The sequence below is a fragment of the Ranitomeya imitator genome, chromosome 5 (genome assembly GCF_032444005.1).
Source record: "Ranitomeya imitator isolate aRanImi1 chromosome 5, aRanImi1.pri, whole genome shotgun sequence".
Classification (NCBI taxonomy): domain Eukaryota; kingdom Metazoa; phylum Chordata; class Amphibia; order Anura; family Dendrobatidae; genus Ranitomeya; species Ranitomeya imitator.
The window spans coordinates 136,252,730-136,273,195 of NC_091286.1; the positions used below are offsets into that span (position 1 = coordinate 136,252,730).

Sequence of the window (20,466 nt, forward strand, 5' to 3'; positions counted from 1 at the left end):
ATGGGCCAAAATATAGATTTAACTCACTGAAAAGTAAAAAATTGTTAGAAGTCTTTTAGAGGGATGCAACACTCTTAAAATTGCTAAGATATTGGAGAAACAAATATGCACATTAACTGCCAAAGAATGGAGAAGAATGAAATGTGAAGCGACCAGGAAACCATTATCCTCCAGCGCTGTCATATTCCAGAATTGCAACCTCCCTGAATTTCCAATGACAACGTGTTCAGTGCTCAGAGAAATGGCCAAAGTAAGAAAAGATGAAACCCGACTACCACCGAACAAGAAACAGAAGTTGAAACGTCAAGACTGGGTCAAGAAATAGGGAGAAGGCTGGTATTATTAGAGATGAGCTAGTTAGACCTTTTTCGGATTGAAGATGTACTCAAAATCAACTGCCAAACCTACTGCCATTGTTTCTATTTTTCTAGAAAACCAAGCTTTCTATGCAGGACAATGCTCCATCACGCGCAATGGTGTACTCCACTGCTTGTCTGACAGTAAAGGCATTAAAGACGAAAGAACAATGACATGGCCCCTTCCTCACCCTGTCCCATACTCTAATGAGAATTTGTGGACCCTTCTAAAAAGGGAATTTTACATTGAACGAAACCTCTTTGAACAGTGTCCGGGGGGCAGTTGTTGGTGTCACCCAAAAAGTTGATCAACAGAATAAGAAACTGACAAGACTCCATAGATGATAGGCTTATAGGTGTTATTAAAAGGATTAGTGGTTATATTGGTCACTGGTATGTTTTTTAATGTCAGAAATGTATTTTTGTACATTTTAAGTACGGTACCATATATACTCGTGTATGAGCCGAGTTTTTAAGCACTTTTTTGTGATGAAAACGGCCCCACGGATTATAAACGAGTCAGTTGTCCCAGAGGGCCGGCGGGGGAGCGGCGGAGAAGCGGGTCACAAGAGGCAGGAGCCAGCGGCTGTGGCTGTAACTGTGCCCGCTGCTAAAGAGAAATGAATATTCATTCCTCTTATAGCGAAAAAAGGTCCAAGAGAATCATGAAATATATTGCAAAAAGTATTTATTAATACCAAAAGGTCAGCTGACGAAAGACATGGCTAAAATGTGACAGGCAATGCCGCACATGCATAGGCGGTGATAGACAGCATGATACCCCCGGAATAATTAATAGGTATAAACATATAACAGCCCAAATAATGGTACCATCAATTTGTATATTGGTAACATCATACAATATAGAAATTGATGGTACCATTATTTGGGCTGTTATATGTCTATACCTATTAATTATTCCGGGGGTATCATGCTGTCTATCACTGCCTGTGCATGCGTGGCATTGCCTGTCACTTTTTAGCCATGTCTTTCGTCAGCTGACCTTTTTGTATTAGTAAATACTTTTTGCAATATATTTCATGATTCTCTTGAACCTTTTTTCACTGTATTTTTCTGTGGTGGTTTTCATATCGATTTCAGAGTGTCTTTATTAGTCCAGTACTTCGGCTATGGGATATACGTATACATACATATATAATTCTTTACATTGATACTAAGTATGCTGTATCCCTATAGCTACATGTGTTTTTCTGTTTTTTACCTTATTTCTCTTATAGCGCGCACAATGACACCCGCAGCTGCCGACTTCCAGAAGACATGCTACTCACCTTCTTGTGTGCCCTTACTGCATCTCATTGGTTCTGGCGCCAGCAGCATTTCCAGCCGAACGATCATGTGGCCCCGCTCATTAATGTAATGACTATGCACGCCTCTCCACTCACATAGGTGTGGAGTGAATATTCATTACCTTAATGAGCGGGGCCACGTGATCGCACAGCCAGAAGAGCTGCTGGCGCCAAAACGAAATGCAGCGAGAATGCGCAGGAAGGTAAGTAGGATGCTTGTTTTTTTTTAAACATGCATACAAGGATAGGGGATAAGGAGTGATGCATACAAGGACAGTGATGGGGGAGCCATGCATACAAGGACAGGGACCGGGTGGGCCATGCATACAAGGATAGGGGATAAGAAGCCATGCATACGAGGACGGGGGAGCCATGCATACAAGGTTAGGGATGGGGGGCCATGCATACCAGGACAGGGACCGGGGAGCCATGCATACAAGGATAGGGGAAAGGAGCCATGCATACAAGGACAGCGACGGGGGAGCCATGCATACAAGGATAGGGGATAAGGAGCCATGCATACAAGGATGGGGATGGGGGGGCATGCATACCAGGACAGGGACCGGGTAGCCATGCATACAAGGATAGGGGAAAGGAGCCATGCATAAAAGGACAGCGACGGGGGAGCTATGCATACAAGGATAGGGAATAAGGAGCCATGCATACAAGGATAGGGGATAAGGAGCCATGCATACAAGGACAGGGACGGGGGAGCCATGCATATAAGGACAGTGGTGAGGTAACCATGCATACAAGGACAGTGATGGGGAGCCATGCATACAAGGACAGGGACAATGGGGGCTATGCATACAAGGATAAGGAGCGATGCATACAAGGACAGTGATGGGGGAGCCATGCATACAAGGACAGGGACCTGGGGGGCCATGCATACAAGGACAATAATGAGGGAGCCATGCATACAAGGACAGGGAGCGGGGGGCATGCATACAAGGATAGTGGATAAGGAGCGATGCATACAAGGACAGTGATGGGGGAGCCATGCATACAAGGACAGGGACCTGGGGGGCCATGCATACAAGGACAGTGATGGAGGAGCCATGTATACAAGGATAGGGACCGGGGGAGACATGCATACCAGGACAGGGATGGGGAGCCATGCATACAAGGACAGGGACCTGGGGGGCCATGCATACAAGGACAGTGATGGAGGAGCCATGCATACAAGGATAGGGACCGGGGGAGCCATGCATACAAGGACAGGGACCGGGGAGCCATGCATACCATGACAGGGATGGGGGGCTATGCATACAAGGACAGGGATGGGGAGCCATGCATACAAGGACAGGGACCGGGGAGCCATGCATACCATGACAGGGATGGGGGGCTATGCATACAAGGACAGGGATGGGGAGCCATGCATACAAGGACAGGGACCGGGGGAGCCATGCATACAAGGACAGCGACGGGGGAGCCATGCATACAAGGATAGGGGATAAGGAGCCATGCATACAAGGATGGGGATGGGGGGGGCATGCATACCAGGACAGGGACCGGAGAGCCATGCATACAAGGATAGGGGAAAGGAGCCATGTATAAAAGGACAGCGACGGGGGAGCTATGCATACAAGGATAGGGAATAAGGAGCCATGCATACAAGGATAGGGGATAAGGAGCCATGCATACAAGGACAGGGACGGGGGAGCCATGCATATAAGGACAGTGGTGGGGTAACCATGCATACAAGGACAGTGATGGGGAGCCATGCATACAAGGACAGGGACAATGGGGGCTATGCATACAAGGATAAGGAGCGATGCATACAAGGACAGTGATGGGGGAGCCATGCATACAAGGACAGGGACCTGGGGGGCCATGCATACAAGGACAATAATGGGGGAGCCATGCATACAAGGACAGGGAGCGGGGGGCATGCATACAAGGATAGTGGATAAGGAGCGATGCATACAAGGACAGTGATGGGGGAGCCATGCATACAAGGACAGGGACCTGGGGGGCCATGCATACAAGGACAGTGATGGAGGAGCCATGCATACAAGGATAGGGACCGGGGGAGCCATGCATACAAGGACAGGGACCGGGGAGCCATGCATACCAGGACAGGGATGGGGAGCCATGCATACAAGGACAGGGACCTGGGGGGCCATGCATACAAGGACAGTGATGGAGGAGCCATGCATACAAGGATAGGGACCGGGGGAGCCATGCATACAAGGACAGGGACCGGGGAGCCATGCATACCATGACAGGGATGGGGGGCTATGCATACAAGGACAGGGATGGGGAGCCATGCATACAAGGACAGGGACCGGGGGAGCCATGCATACAAGGACAGGGACCGGGGAGCCATGCATACCAGGACAGGGACGGGGAGCCATGCATACCACACAGGGACCTGGGGGGCCATGCATACAAGGATAGTGATGGAAGAGCCATGCATACCAGGACAGGGATGGGGAGCCATGCATACCAGGATAGGGATGAGGGGACTTATACTCGAGTCAATAAGCTTACCCAGTTTTTCGTGGCAAAATTAGGTGTCTTGGCTTATACTCGGATCGTCTTATACTCTATAAACAACTGAGATGGGAAAATGTACGCTTTTCATTTAATTAAATAACAATTCTGCACATTAATAGGTGTGCAATAAATATCCACACACAGATATTCTACTAAGAAAGATGAAATCTCCATTTGGCTTTCTTAAATATCCAGGGTTCAGGTTTATTAATCTTTTGGATTGTTGAACAGCACTGTAGTTGTTCTACAAAAAATTAATCATCAAAAAAAAACAAATTGCCTAATAATTGTGCACACAGTGTATAACACTGTTAAAGGGATGGGCCATTTTGACATTATTTTAACTGGAGCACTGTGCAAGTTGCGAGGAAGTACAACCAAATCATCCTTAATACATTTGTTAAAATATGAAAAAGTTTTAACCCTTTTAAAATTGCTTCTGGCTTCATACATAGTCACAAGAAGTGCCCTAAAAACACCACTTTTTGTTTCCGAGTAGAACAATACACTGTGATAAGAATTACGGTGGTAATAATCTGTAGGTACTTCTTTATATGCTCTATTTTAGCAAAGTTGTTATACTTTTCTTGACTACTGCTCTTAAATAAGTAAATATCATCACCCCTATAAAATACATTGCTGTGTCTATACAGCAACACTTTTCCATCTACACAATATATATATATATTGTGCTAAAAAATAGGATAACATGTTGGGCTGTATATACAGTGCCTTGAAAATGTGGGCTTTTATGCAATATACCAACACTAAGTATTATTATTATTATTATTATTATTATTATTTATTGTTATAGCGCCATTTATTCCATGGCGCTTTACATGTGTAGCAAGTATTTGTGAAATGTAAAGGGAATGATACATGGTTTTCTAAATATTTTACATATTTTAACAATATAAATATGCAAACGGTGACATGCATTTGTATTCAGCTTCCCCTGAGTCAATACTTTGTAGGACCATCTTTCGCTACAATTACTGCAGCCAGGCTTTTGGAGTATGTCTCTACCAGCTTTGCAACTATAGAGGCTGACATTTTTCACCACTGTTCTTTTAAAACTAGCTCTACTTTAGTGAGATTCGTTGGAGGCATCTGTGAATAGCAATTTTCAAGTTTTGCTGCAGATTCTCAAAATGATTTAGATCTGGACTACAGGGCCATTCACACACATGAATATGGTTCTTTCAAGTTCTAAACCACCTCATTGTAGCTGTTGAGGTATGTTAGGGTCTGTTAGGGCTAGCGGAACGCACCAAATAATTAGAAAGATAGTGTAAGGTGCGTTCGCAGCCCGGGGTCCACCGTGCAGAGATGGAACCTGCTGCTAAGTAATGACGGACTAAATGGCGGTACAATATGGATTCACACACGGGTTAACTTCACCCAGTATGAAGAAAGCCAACCCTGTTACATCACAGGGCCGCGGTATTGCACAAAGAGCAAAAGCAAGGAGTCTCTGAACTCAATCCCAAGACACAGGATTAGAGTTCGTCTAGACCTCTTGCGCTCGACACCGCAACTGGGGTGTCAGAGTAACAGAAATAATAATTAAGATGTATGAGAGTGCGTGCGGTGCCGCACTGGCGGACGCCACTAACCACCCAGACTTGGGTTAGGAAAGCACTGTGATAGCACATGGCGCCGCACTGGCGGTCACAGCAAATAGACGCTGTTTTGTGTGTTCTAGTGCTGATAACAAGTCGGGCGCTAGATAGCAATCATCCACCTTTCGCGAGCAGTCAAACACAACGGAGGGGATGAATAAAGAGCGACTTTCTCTCATCAAGAAAAATTGGCGCACTACCTATATCTAACATTCCAGGGGTGCAAATTAGTGGTAATAAAGTCTAGTAGAAACAAAAAAGAGGGCAAGAAAACCACCCACACCACTGTTCAATGATAGCGTATAAAAGGTAAACTTTTATTGACAAAACCCATAAAACCAATTAAAAACAATAACAACCAATCCCCCCCCCACATATATAGTCCTGCAATTACACAGGTGTATGGATATCTATTACATCTAGCTGTGCAAACAACAATCCTAATAATGCAAATGATAGCAATAACCAAACACCTAAATTACGATAGTCCCTAGACACCCCTGATGATGGAAAAATCCTACATGCCGGATTAAACAAAGCAAAGGACCGGGGAGAAGGGGGAGCGTGAAAAGCCATCTGTGCAAGGGCGACACATGTTGGGCTCTCTCCTCCCACGCTTTTTCCCGCTCCCCCCTCTCTCCGATCCTTTGCTTTGGGAGTTGGACGCCTTGTTTTACTCTGCACACGCTTGCTGCCCTTCATCCGGTCCATTTCTGGTATGCAGCCTATGGTTACATTGCTGCGGTTATCCTGGGTGAACTTATATTTATCAGTACCTACAGATTTTTCACTTTGGCACTTTTATTGGCTGGTGTATGGCTATTGATATATGCAATTGTCCGTAATTATTCTAAATGGCAACTGACTATTTGGTTCCGGCGTTCCATTCTTTCCTTTTGATTTTTGAATATTGTTTTATTTCCGATTTGTTTAATCCGGCATGTAGGATTTTTCCATCATCAGGGGTGTCTAGAGACTATCGTAATTTAGGTGTTTGGTTATTGCTATTATTTGCATTATTAGGATTGTTGTTTGCACAGCTAACCTTTTATAGCGGCAGTGCTACAAGATCTTCCAGATGGACCAATAGGAGCCGCAACAGGACCTGAGCATGTGACCCCCGACCTCCAATGGGAGGTCGTCCCGTGGGCATGCTCAGTATGTAAAAAGCAGGACTTAGTCCCAGAAAGACCTGCTCGCTGCTGAACATTGCTGGCTACAAGGACAGAGCCTGGAAGGAAGTAGTAACCAGTCGTCCAGTATCAGCCTGAGCTAAACGCTGGGACCGACATCTCTGCTGAGCAGACTCCACTGTGGCTGGAGAAGAATGGAAGACCACAGCGGAGATAGTTCGACATACCCCCTGTGCAGAGGCGAGATCTCGACACCTCACGGAGTCATTGTCTTGCTGGAAGGTGAACCTATGCCCCAGTCAAGTCTATTGCAGCCTCTAACAGGTTTTCCTCCAGGATGGCACCGTATTTAGATCCATCCATCTTCACTTGAACTCTGACCATCTTCCCTGTCCCTGCTGAAGAAAAGCATCCCCACAGCATGATGCTGCCACCATCATGTTTAATGGTAGTGGTGTTTTCAGTGTGATATGCTGTGTTAGTTTTCCACCACATACAGAGTTTTGCATTTAGCTCAAACAGTTCTACTTTGGTCTCACCTGACCAAAGCACTTTCTTCCCCATGCCATGTAGGGGACACAGCTAGCATGTGGAATAAGGAGGTCTGGTCAGATGAGACAAAAAAAGAACTTTCTGAGCTAAATGCAAAACGATATGTGTGGCGGAAAACTAACACTGCACATCACTGAAAATACCATACCCAACGTCAAACATGCTGTTTGGATGTTTTCCTTCAACAGGGACAAGGAAACTGGTTAGAGTTGATGAGAAGATGGGTGGAGCCTAATACAGGACAATTCTGGAAGAAACCCTGCTTAAGAGTGTCACAATTTCACTATGCTCTGAGTGACAGCTCAGCCGCTCTATAGGATAGGGGGCGTTCTGAGCTGTCAGAATCGTGAGTGACAGGCCAATCATCTAATCAGAGGCAGTGACGTGCTGGGCTGTTGGCATTGTGATTGACAGCCCAGCTGCCCAATCTGAACGAGTCTGTAGGGTCTTGCAGGTGTCACCTGTTCTGGATGATTATCTGGCTATTTAACTGTCTGGCTATTTTCAGACATTGCCAGTTGTAGATTTTAGCTCAGTAGTGTGTTTGCACTGTGCTCTGTATTTTGATATTCTGATCTTTGTTGCCAGACCTTGGCTAGAATTTTTGACTACTCATTTGGATTACCCCATTTGCCTTTGATGCACTCTGACCTTTGTCACTAGACCCCGGTAACAACCTCTGAATATCCATTTGTATTATCTCTTCGACTATGATCTACCCTCATGGCATTTGACTTCTGATTGCTTGCCCGTGAGAAGTGTCCTAGCACAGGATAGAGGGTGCAAAAGACTTGAGACTGAGGCATAGGACCACCTGGGGTGTAGGTTCACCTTTCAAAAGGACAGTGATCATAAATATCCTGCCAGAAGCTATAATGGAATGGTTTGAATGTTTGAATGGCCCGGTCAAAGTCCAGACCTAAAACCTATTGAGAATCTGTGGCAAGACATGGAAATTTCTGTTCATAAATGCTCTCCATCCAATCTCACTGAGCTAGAGCAAGTTTGCAAGGCAGAATGGGCAAAAATGTTAGCCTCTAGATCTGCAAAACTGAGTGAGACATACCCCAAAAGACTTGCAGTGAAAGGTGGTCGGTCATACAAAGTACTGACTCAGAGGTAGTAAATACAAATACACACCACAATTTTCAGTTTAATATTTTTTAAATATACAGAAAAGCATGTATCATTTGCTTTAGATTTCACAAATACTTGCTAGTTTGTATTGGTATATCACATAAAATCCCAATAAAATATTTTTAGAGTGAAAAAATGTGGAAAAAATCACAGGGTATGACTACTTTTTCAAGAAATTCCAATATATTGAGCCAGAACCACTTTCAGGAACTTTTAAAAACCTTATATAAGATGAGACCTTCTTACTCCAAGTAAGACAACAGTGTTAATTAAAGGGAATCTGTCAGCAGGATTTTGCTATCTTATCTGAGAGCAGAATATTGTAGGCAAAGAGAAACTGAATGCAATGATGTATTACTCAGTTTACTGGATGCAGAGGCTCTGAAACAATCAGAGTTTTTAGATTTAGCAATGCAGCAAAGGTGAAATAGCTAACCCGCCCACATCAGGCTCTTTGTGTACATTGTTTATTGACAGTGAGCTGCTTATCACAGGAGGGGGTGGAGTCGGATTAGCAGTTGCATGCATATCAGACCTGAAAATGATAATGTCCTATTCATAAAACCTTCACTGTAAGTAAACAAGAGCACACAGCTAGATAAGCAACACATTCTTGAATTATGTGTTTTTAACCCCTACCTCAGGCTGTCCTCAGATTACATAGCAAAACTCTGCTGACAGATTCCTTTTAACACTGTACACCTGAATTCCGTCTCACCTACAATAAATAATAATTTTAATTACTTGATACTTACATCATCTCCTTGGCCATCTGCTGCCATGTTGTGAGGATCAGGATAGTGTTTTAGGAACTGAGCTATGTAAGTCATTATAGACTTTTCATCGGGCTTATCCACATCCACATCTGTAGATAAAAAAAGTAGAGAAAAAAATGTATCAAACAAATCACAATACATATAACAATACATGATTCCAATAAATCTAATTATAAATAAAATACCTTCAGGATCCAGCAGCCTTGGAATTCCTAGCTCAGTTTCTGCAATTGAAAAGGCTTCTTCCAAATTCTCACGATTGGTTCTTCCTTTCAGTTTGTCCATATCCACCAGTTCGGGTCGAATTGCATATATAATTGAGTGAAAAGCAATGCCATTTCTCCAACTTGGTCCAAAATCTTTTATTTCAATTCCAACACGTCTGTAAATGTTTGACAAAGAACAAGATTAAATGGTTTCCCTCCCAGTTTCTAGCTTTTAGAGATTGAAATGATCATTTTTAAATATTTAAAGGGGTTATCTTCTTTGCCTCCCCCTTTTTTGCAAGAATACTCCATTGCCAGCGTTTATGTTTTGTTTTTTTGTTTTTTTTGCAGTGCTGAAGTGGTGCTACTGACGTAAGTTCCCTGCCCCCAGTCTCATACTTACCACCCGCTGGCTTAATCTTTAATCAGCACTGTTCTAGTCAGAGTCCAGTAGTTTGTGACCTGCTGGATCACTCCGTAAGTCATAACTTAATGTACACCTATGAGAGCCAGATCAAGGCCACAGAACGAGGCTACCATAGACTTACACTGAGGGCTTATGACTATAGACTCTGACTTCTGGGCTGTCAGAAATTGCAGTCACAAGTTGGCGGTACAAGTCCACCAGGAAGAGCTCGAGATAGTGACTGGTAAATATATTACTAAGGTCAGAGAACTTAGATAAGTAGCACCACTCCAGAGCTAAAAGAAAAAATTAAAAAACGCTGGAGTGGTGCTTCAAGTTGATAAGTGAGTTTCTAACAGCTAAATTCCCAGCGGTCACTTTTAGTCTATGAAGGAATTCAGCAGCAAGTGTTTCATTCCCTGCAGTGCCACCACAGGTGAAGTAAGGGATTGTATAATTGTCACTAAAATCCTTGGGTTCCTGATGTAATACATGGCTGTCCGAGGTCATTCAAAGCAAAAGATCCTATTTGTACCATATTTCTGCTTTGGATAATTGGGGCAAAAACAAGGCAGCCATCCTCTATTAAGTAGCAATTTCATAGAAATGTATTTAAACATGTAAAAACCCTGTTATTTATCTGTAATTTGTGTTAAAAGACTTGTATAAAGCCAGCCAACTTCCTAAAGGGCTTATTCCAACATAGCTGATGAAGATAGCCGGGCGATCTACTCGATTACATTCGGCAGTCCAATAGACAATCAAGGGGACACGCAGAGTCCCATTTATAAGGTGAAAGGCAGAAGAGAGGGTGCTCATGGAACGCCCGCCTGGGCCGTGGGGTACTCAGTATGGGGTCCGGTCGTTGTTAAAGAGGAGGTCACGGTGGCAGCGACCCGGTCCGTGGCCCTGGGCGCCCAAGTAAAAGGGGATAGTCTAACCCCTTTCTGACCTCGGATGTAATAGTTGTTTTTTACAGCTGACATGTTGCCGCAATAGCGGCGGGTAGAATCGCGATCCACCGGCCGCTATTAAGAAGTTAAATGCCACTGTCAAATGCTGACAGTGGCATTTAACTACCGCTTCTGGCCATCGGGCCGGAAATGAGCGCATCACTGACCTCCGTCATGTGATCAGGGGTCAGCGATGCATCGGCATGACAACCAGAGGTCTATTGAAGACCTCTACGGTTGTTGATGCCGGATTGCTGTGAGCGCCACCCTGTGGGCGGCGCTCATAGCAATGCAGCAATTCTACTACATAGGAGCGATCTGAGCATCGCTCCTATGTAGCAGAGCTAATCAGGCTATGTCAGCTTCTAGCCTCCCATGGAGGCTATTGAAGCATGGCAAAAGTAAAAAAAAATATGTTTTCAAAAATATGAAAAAAATAAATAAATAAATAAATAAAAGTTTAAATCACCCCTCTTTCGCCCCATTCAAAATAAAACAATAAAAAAATCAAACATACACATGTTTGGTATCACCGAGATCAGAATCGCCCAATCTATCAATACAAAAAAAAGATTAACCTGATTGCTAATTGGTATAGCGTGAAAAAAATTCAAAATGGCAGAATTACGTTTTTTTTGTCGCCGCGACATTGCATTAAAATGCAATAACAGGCAATCAAAAGAACATATCTGCACCAAAATGGTATCTTTAAAAACGTGAGCTCGACATGCAAAAAATAAGCCCTCACCCAACCCGAGATCACAAAAAATGGAGACGCTATAGGTATTGGAAAATTGCACATTTTTATTTTTTTTTGCAAAGTTTGGAAACAAAATGTTACCACTTAGATAAAAAATAACCTAGACATGTTTGGTGTCTATGAACTCGAAATGACCTGGACAATCATAACAGCAGGTCAGTTTTAGCACTTAATGAACCTAGCAAAAAAGCCAAACAAAAAACAAATGTGTGATTGCACTTTTTTTTGCAATTTCACCGCACTTGGAATTTTTTTCCTGTTTTCTAGTACATGACATGCAAAAACCAATTATGACGTTCAAAAGTATATCTTGTCCCGCAAAAAATAAGTCCTTAAATGGCCATATCGACGAAAAGATAAAAAAGTTATGGCTCAGGGAAGGAGGGGAGCAAAAAATGAAAAAGTAAAACTGATAAAAGCTGGGGTCATGAAGGGGTTAAAGGAGTTATGAATAAAGTTTGTGTTCATGACACCACCTGTGGTTCTCAGTCAAGGATGACCGACGCTGCTTAAAGGTGTCCACTGCGGCGATGTTATGGCAGCTAAGATGGTATGTTCTCACAGGTGAAGCTGGGTCCTCAGGGCTCCCAGTGTATAGATAAAGATGGTGTAGCAAGAAACGGAGGACACAGGTTTGCAGTCTTTTTACCTGGTTTACTGATAAATTCAGGCAGTCACAGTCCAGGGCACCAGATCACAGGTACAGGTAGGATTCGGCCAGCTTGGAAGTGAGTTGGGAGTCCCCTTTACCAGGTGGAGTTAGAAACCTTTCCTCTAGCACTGTGGTGTAGTTTCCTTGCTGCCCTAGGCCTCTTACAAGGTCCTCACGTGTTATCTCTGTCCTCCTTGTAGGTAGGACACTAACCCGTATGACAGGTGGCTCGAGCCTTTTTACAGGGCCTCTATCATGACACAGGCTCTATGCGCCACCGTATCTCCAGGTGTTACGGCGGACAGGTGACTTGTAATCCAGCTATCCTGCTGATTTCTGCTGTGAGCTGTGGAGTCCCTCACAATCTCGGTCTTCTGGCTTCCGGTGTCTGCGCTCTGTAGGGAGATAGCCCAGTCGCAGCTATTCCCCCCCAGTTCTCACTCTCTTGCACTTCACTTCTCCTACACGCTCTCTACAATCCATTCGGCTTTCTCTTTCTCTCTTTCTAGGAGCTGCAGCACTTCTCATGGCTGCATGGTCCTCTGCTGTTATGTAGGCAATCCAGTGACACAGTGTGCCAGCAATCAGAGCACATACAGTGATTTGATAATAACCCAAAAACAATAGTACGAGCTCTGAGACGTGGAATCTCTGTAGACCGCAATACCTGAACCTATCCTAAACACAACTAAAGGCAGCTGTGGATTGCGCCTGTCTCTACCTATGCAACTCGGCACAGCCTGAGGAGCTGACTAGCCTGAAGATAGAAAAACAAGCCTGACTTGCCTCAGAGAAATACCCCAAAGGAAAAGGCAGCCCCCCACATATAATGACTGTTAGCAAGATGAAAAGACAAACGTAGGGATGAAATAGATTCAGCAAAGTGAGGCCCGATATTCTAGATAGAGCGAGGATAGCAAAGAGAACTTTGCAGTCTACAAAAAACCCTAAAGCAAAAACCACGCAAAGGGGGCAAAAAGACCCACCGTGCCGAACTAACGGCACGGCGGTGCACCCTTTGCGTCTCAGAGCTTCCAGCAAAAAAGAATAGACAAGCTGGACAGAAAAAGTAGCAACAAAAGCAAAGAAACACTTATCTAAGCAGAGCAGCAGGCCACAGGAAAGATCCAGAAGCTCAGGTCCAACACTGGAACATTGACAAGGAGCAAGGAAGACAGAATCAGGTGGAGTTAAATAACAAAGCAGCCAACGAGCTCACCAGAACACCTGAGGGAGGAAGCTCAGAAGCTGCAGTACCACTTGTGACCACAGGAGTGAATTCAGCCACAGAATTCACAACACTCTGCTCCCTTCTCCTCTGTCTCTCTGATAGGAACTAACTGACCCACTTTCCCTCCAGACCAGAATATATATAGGGGAGCGACCCACAAGCTGGTTCAGAGCTCCCCCTTCTGGCCTGAAGTGTGAACATGTTGCATGCTTGTGTTTACCTGATAAAGAAGATCTTTCCTCGCTTTCAAGCATGACATCACTCTCCCTGTGAGGAGAGCAATGTCACTGTGACAAACAGGTGTGATCTCAGTTATCAGTGAGTTATCAACAGAGTTGAGCGAATTTCTTTGGGTTCCCTGCTAATTTGGCAAGCTATAGAGCTTACCGAATAAGCTGCAGAGAGAACCCGGATACCTGGATTGCGCCGGCTGATCAGCTGATCAGCGCCACAGCTGCATGGGTCGAGGCTGTGTCACAGTCACAGCACAAGTATGGACAGCCTGTGTGTTGGGCTCTGCAGCCCCTTTCCTCCATAGCCAATATTCGGTCTCATGTTTGAATTTTTCCCTCTCCTCCTTCTAAGTGCAGTAACATTTGTTTTCTGTTGTCATAGTCATATGACAACTTGTTTTTTACTGGATGAGTTGTAGTATTGATCGACACCATCCATTTAATAATACTATGTACTGAAAAATGAAAAAAAAAACAATTAAAATTGTGATGAAAAAATGCAATTCCGCAATTTTTTGGGAGGGTTGTTTTTATGGAATTCATTGTACGGTTTACATGGAAAGAGAATTCTGCAGGTCAGGACAATTACAGTAATAACTTGCATTTTTTTAAGTAAGAAATGGATACAAAACATTTTGGTTTGTGTTGTTATTTGGATTGGTTTTTATTTTTTTTTATAGATCAATGGAGCTGTTTGAGGGCTTGTTTTTTGCATGGCGATCTGATAGTTTTAAGGATAGAAATTTGGGGTATACATAATGTTTGATTGTTTTTATTACATTGCTGTAGACTGGTGTGGTGATCGAAAATACACAATTTTGGCGTTTTGAGATATCTCTTTATGAGTATATTAATTGAATACTTTGATAGACCGGATTTTTACAGAAGCGGCAGTAACAAATATGTTTTTATGTTTTTAAATTCTTTATTTTTAATAGGGGAAAAGGTGGGTGATTCTAATTTTTATATATTTAAAAAAAATTATAATTTCTTTAGGCAACATGAACCTACAATCGTCTGATAGGAATATACAATACTTGTCCTGCATATAGTATACAGTTAAAATTGCTGTCTCTAAAGAAGCTCAGACTATAGGAGTGCCAACATGACGGTGACGGGCACCTTCAGCAGGCCCTTGCATGTCTTGGTAACCCATCAGTGCTCAGTGAAATCGAAATACAGGGGATCAAAAAAAGTTAATGTGAGCAAACTCGCACCTGCTCTATTTACACGGAATTTGTCTGCAGGTTTCTGCTATGTAATCTGAAAACAGCAGGAGATCACTTTATAAAATGAGAATACCCCTTTAATTCTTCAAACATTTACAGAAATCAAGGGCAAATGTAAATCAATATAAGAAGGAAAGACTTACTTGGCCGCTGTGTACTGCACCCATCTCAGCAGGGCTTTTTTGGCACTTCCTTGAATTTTAGTAACTACTTTGCGTTTTGTTGGGGGGCTGGCGGTCTCAGAACTCACTATGCTGTCAACTGAAGATGTACTACTGGACAGGGAATGAAGTTGTGGAAGATTGCTGGTTAATTCTTCAATCTGTAAAAAAAAAAGATATAAAATGCTCTTAGCAAGGTATCCAATAAATTGCAGCCTATCTGCTGAGTCAGTTATTTAGTTTTGCTGCCTAATTTCACATATAAAATCCAGAGATTAATCAGTCTGTTCGCTGCAGAGAGTGAATGCATAATAAAAATGTATAACACACCACCCTCAGACGTCTACCTGCCCATACTATAGCTTTGTATGCCCCCTACATGAAATATTCTGAAAGTATTCTGTACCAGAAGCATTGTTCCTATAGCAGATTATCTTCATAAACCGTTACTATACAGTCACTAATTCAGCAGGACAAGGAGTATCTACAGCTATATAGGTATATAATATGGAACCCTTTGGCATCATGTGCTTCACCAGGGCTCGGTGTACTTGGTTATGTGTCTAAGTGCCATATATGTAAAGGAAATAAAGAAATATCATCTGCTCCTAAAACATTTTATGAAACATTATCATACATCTTCCATGCAAACTTCAGCTCACTATGGTTGTGTAGGTGAGCAGGAAAATGATGACCTGAAAACCTTAGCAAACCACTATATGTAATGGGGACAAGTAATAGATGTTGATTGTGGGGAAAACTTTGTTAAAGTACCACCACAGTTGTTTTTTTTAATCTCCCCATCTATTATCTATCAGTAATGTATGTTCAGTGTGTGCTGCCGTTTGCCGTTTCCAGCACTGCTCTGGTGCCTCTCCTGCAACACCTAACTGCAGTTGTGACCAGCCGGCTCACAATTCTGTCCTCTTGTGTGGATCGGAAGTCACCTTCTCAATGTAATAGTGTAAGTCTATGAGACGCAAAATGGGGGTGTCATAGACTTACAATGCGAAAGGAAATAATGGTTGTGGTGTGAGCCAGGAAAAAACAGCTGAGGTCACATGATGCAGTAGAGGACCGAAGCAGTGCTGGAAACGACAAAAGACAGTGACCAACAATTCTTTAACACATACACCGAAGATACATTACTGATAGTTAAAGATGGTGAAATTAAACAAATTTTAAAAACAAGTCTAGAATGGTACTTTAAAGAATCACTCCCACAATTTATTTTATTCTCTAAACCTTTCTAAATGTATACGCAATTAGTGTAAGTGCGGCAATATACTTATTGATTGCTGTCTTCCCCGGTTTATAAATGAGATAAGTCTATGTAGTGTCAGAACCAGGCTCCATAGACTTACAATGAAAAAGAAACTTACAGAAACCCCTATATGAACTGGCGAGTTGGAATTTTAGTCCCTTAACTGAGAGGGGGAGAAGAGTGGCGCTGGAAACTGGGGAACAGTGTGATCGGTACGTTTATTAACGCACTTCCACTACATTACATACACACACATTTAGACGGGTTTAGGGAATACAACATTTTATGAAAGTGCTTCTTTAAGGCTGCCGTCACACTAGCAGTATTTGGTCAGTATTTTACATCAGTATTTGTAAGCCAAAACCAGGAGTGGGTGATAAATACAGAAGTGGTGCATATGTTTCTGTTATACTTTTCCTCTGATTGTTCCACTCATTGTTTTGGCTTACAAGTACTGATGTAAAATACTGACCAAATACTGCTAGTGTGACGGCAGCCTAAGGCATACATAAAAATTCACCATATTTTTTTTTACTACCCAGACTATTTTTTTGTTTTGTTTTACCTTCATAATTAGGTGGGTACAAATCTTGTCAAAATGATCTTCTGATGTGTACACACATGTGGGTGAATGCAGATTTTATACATTTGGTGGTCAATCATCCATATATACGTAGCAGCTGACCACTCGATGGCTGTGGTGTGCTACGGTCATAGCGCACCCCTTCTCTGTTACTTGCACAGAGCACCACTCTTTTCTAGTAAATGAGAATAACCACGTTATGCTATAAAAGTAGCGTGGCAGCTGTTGACTTGGCAACTTCTCTATCTGGGCAAAATGACTCATGAAAATACAGTACAGTGCGGCTGTATCGGATCTGAAAATCAATTATTTTTTATATTTATATCATGTTATTTCATTGCTATACAATATAACTGCAAATGCAGAATCGCACTATAACATTACCTGAAAATATAAAATGATGGTCCAAATCAAGCCAAGCACAATGGAGGGTCTTCCGTCCGCTATATCTGTTGAGTTTATGTTCACTAATTTAATCTGAAAAATCAAAATCGGTTAATGTTAGGCACCAGTTATAATACATAAATACCTATACTAATATGGTCAGACGTTCATTTTATAAAATGCTTTCTTTCCATAAACTATTGTCCATTCTCATATAGGTTTACGGTTGTACACATTGGTTTGTTCTCTTCATTTATGAAAAAAAATCCATTACAAATTCATCATGTCACACGTAACTGTAGATGACTTATCCTTTCTGCCATTTGGAAGGAAATCATTTTTGAGCCCTAATGTCACAAATTACAATATACGGTAAAAATGTTACTGGCGTGTGCAGCCTGAAGGTGGTGCTGGACACCATAAAATGCAAAAAAAGAGTTACAAAGAATCAAAAAACGTTATTACTTTTTTTCTATATTGCTTTAATATTTTTGGTATTTTTTTTGTCAATGTCTAAACATCAAGCACTGATTTGTGTACCGGAATTCTATTATGAATTACGGTAATAAAAAAGGTGAGTACATGACATGTGCGTACAAGTTATTCTCCCTCCAAAGGGGATACAAATATTCATATACCTATGTTGGTAGCATATTGTACAGTGTGTAAAAGGCCCAGATAGGGAGGCCAAAATTACTATGCCATAACCACCATTTTGAGAAATTTGGAGGCACTTGTGCCACCTTATAACCTGATTTATCGAACTATACTACTAAAAAACCTTTCCAAATATATTCCGAAGCAAAAGGACTATTGGGACATTTTCTACAGCGGCCGTGTGAATAGTTAGTGTACAGACATACTGGAAGGCTCATTGACATTATCAGCAACTCTGCATCATTTCTAACATATCTGGTAAAAAGATCATGGAAAGATGAATAAAGAAACATGTCTATACTTAAGCCAAAAATAGATCAAATTAGAAGTGATGTAAAAGCTGCATTTGAAATAAAATATACACATTTGAATCTCTCCCCCCCCAACATTTTTAAAGCGTGTAGAGTTCTGGTTTTAGGTTATCTACTGGAGCATCAATGTTGTTGGATTACTTTCTATGGTCCCAGGATTTCCTGGACAATAATGGAGGATGAAGCATGGTTGTGGCACTGTCTGCTGTGTAAGTGGCATGTAGTGATAATGGAGAAAACAACTCGTCACGTCACATACACCGGTAGTTGCTGGAATGTTGCTTATGTAGCCTTAACCAAAAACAGAAAAAACAGGCAAGCAAACAAATACAGATGCTCACTATGCTGGGTAATGGGAAGGTAGACCAAAAAATAAAATGAAAAAAATAAAAGAAATGGGGAATGATACATGCAAAAGCCAATAATTATTACGTACCATATAAAAAAAATATTTAGAATTGAGAGTCCTCAGTGGTTGATACCTTTTAATGGCTAAGTGAAAAGATGGTAACAAATTGCAAGCTTTCGAGACTACACAGGTCTCTCAATTCTACATATTTTTCTATCCACTGGCTAACACGGTACCAAGATATATATCTTTCCTGTATGTACCGTATGTAATTAGAGTTGCCAAACTATGTACATACACAATTTTTATATGTTTGTGTATAAATATTTATAAGTATACACGGTAGGGAGATATATATATAATAAACTGTATATATATATATATATATATATATATATCTATCTTGCCGTTGTCGTAGGAGGTAGAGAGCTGCACTCATATGGGGTCTCTAGCAATGATAGAGCTGCTGTTACTATAGTAATAGTGCACTAACCGGGGATCCTCTGTATATAGACTTGCATGAAAAGTAGAAAGTTTTACATTAACAAAACTCTAATTAGACATTACACTGGATTTCCAACAATTCATTATGGACAAAGTGGTAAAATGACTTGCCGTGGAATTGAACACATATGATGATCTGATGATAAATGCAACATTTCTACTCACTGCATCTATACTGGATAATATAACACTATATTTTTTTTATAGAAAGTGATGTAAATATATTTTCGTAAAACAATCTTTTATTAATTAGTGCTAAAAAGGCTGCACATGTTTTTATGTTACAAAGTGGAACGTGTGATTTAAATGGGTTAAAATAACATTGATCACCAATCCTAAGAATACCTGACAAATGTAGGATCCATGGAGGGGTCAGACTAAACCCATCACAAAACAGTGGATTATAAACTCCTTTGTGTGAATGGAGGGGTAGTGCGCACATGTGACATTGGGAATGATCACTAGGGCAGCATTTATATAGGCACAATGTCGCCCAGCAGAAAGACCCACAGTGATCCTCCATTATCAGCCATCCCGGGGATAGGTCATGAACGTTGTTTAAGGAGAAGTACACTAAGGGAAATTCTGTCCAATATCACAACCCAAATTTCCAAGTGTTCCAGGATGCATTTGTGCTGTCCTCTAGCCATCTCTAAGGACTCAGATTCAGCCACTGTAATATTTAGGGAGTCAGAAAGAGATGCAGACCTTGTTAAAGGGAATCGGTCACCTCCTGGGACGTTTTTAACCTATTAATATGGGCATACGGGTAATACAAAGAAAAAAATAGTCATACCTGTATGCCTCATATCAGCAGTATTCTTGTGGAGAAATCCTTTTATTCTGTTATGGTAATGAGTTCTTCCAGGCTCCAGAGTGTGCGGTTCCTGGAAGAAAACTCAACCTCTGGTCTTCATTATTATACCAGCCCCCACTCATCAGTGTCTCACTGCCCTGTGACGTGTTGTGGTGACCCCAGAAACCCTCTCCCGCGCCCCCCCAATAGTGGCGCCGGCAAGCCACTGCTACTTCCACTCAAGTGATCGCCACCGAGCGCAGTGATACGGTGCTCTCACTACTACCCACTCTCACTGACTCGCCGCACCTGTGCAGAAGAAGCTAACACCCATAGGAGAGCGGAGAAGTGATGTGTGTTGTGAATTCTGTTGTCGAACTCCCTCCTGTGGTCGTGAATGGTACT

The 20,466-nt window shown here is 42.2% G+C and overlaps 1 protein-coding gene across 1 annotated transcript in view; it reads right to left on the reverse strand.

Annotated features, from left to right (window-relative positions):
• The window catches only part of SYNE1 (spectrin repeat containing nuclear envelope protein 1), a 493,169-nt gene that overhangs the window by 416,686 nt on the left and 56,017 nt on the right, over positions 1-20,466 (reverse strand). Inside the window, exons 5-8 of the mRNA XM_069769177.1 lie at positions 17,445-17,537; positions 15,196-15,374; positions 9,568-9,764; positions 9,362-9,471 (exon numbers count right to left, since the gene is read on the reverse strand). Of these exons, the coding sequence (XP_069625278.1) occupies positions 9,362-9,471; positions 9,568-9,764; positions 15,196-15,374; positions 17,445-17,537 (579 nt within the window). The remainder of the gene's footprint in view (positions 1-9,361; positions 9,472-9,567; positions 9,765-15,195; positions 15,375-17,444; positions 17,538-20,466) is intronic.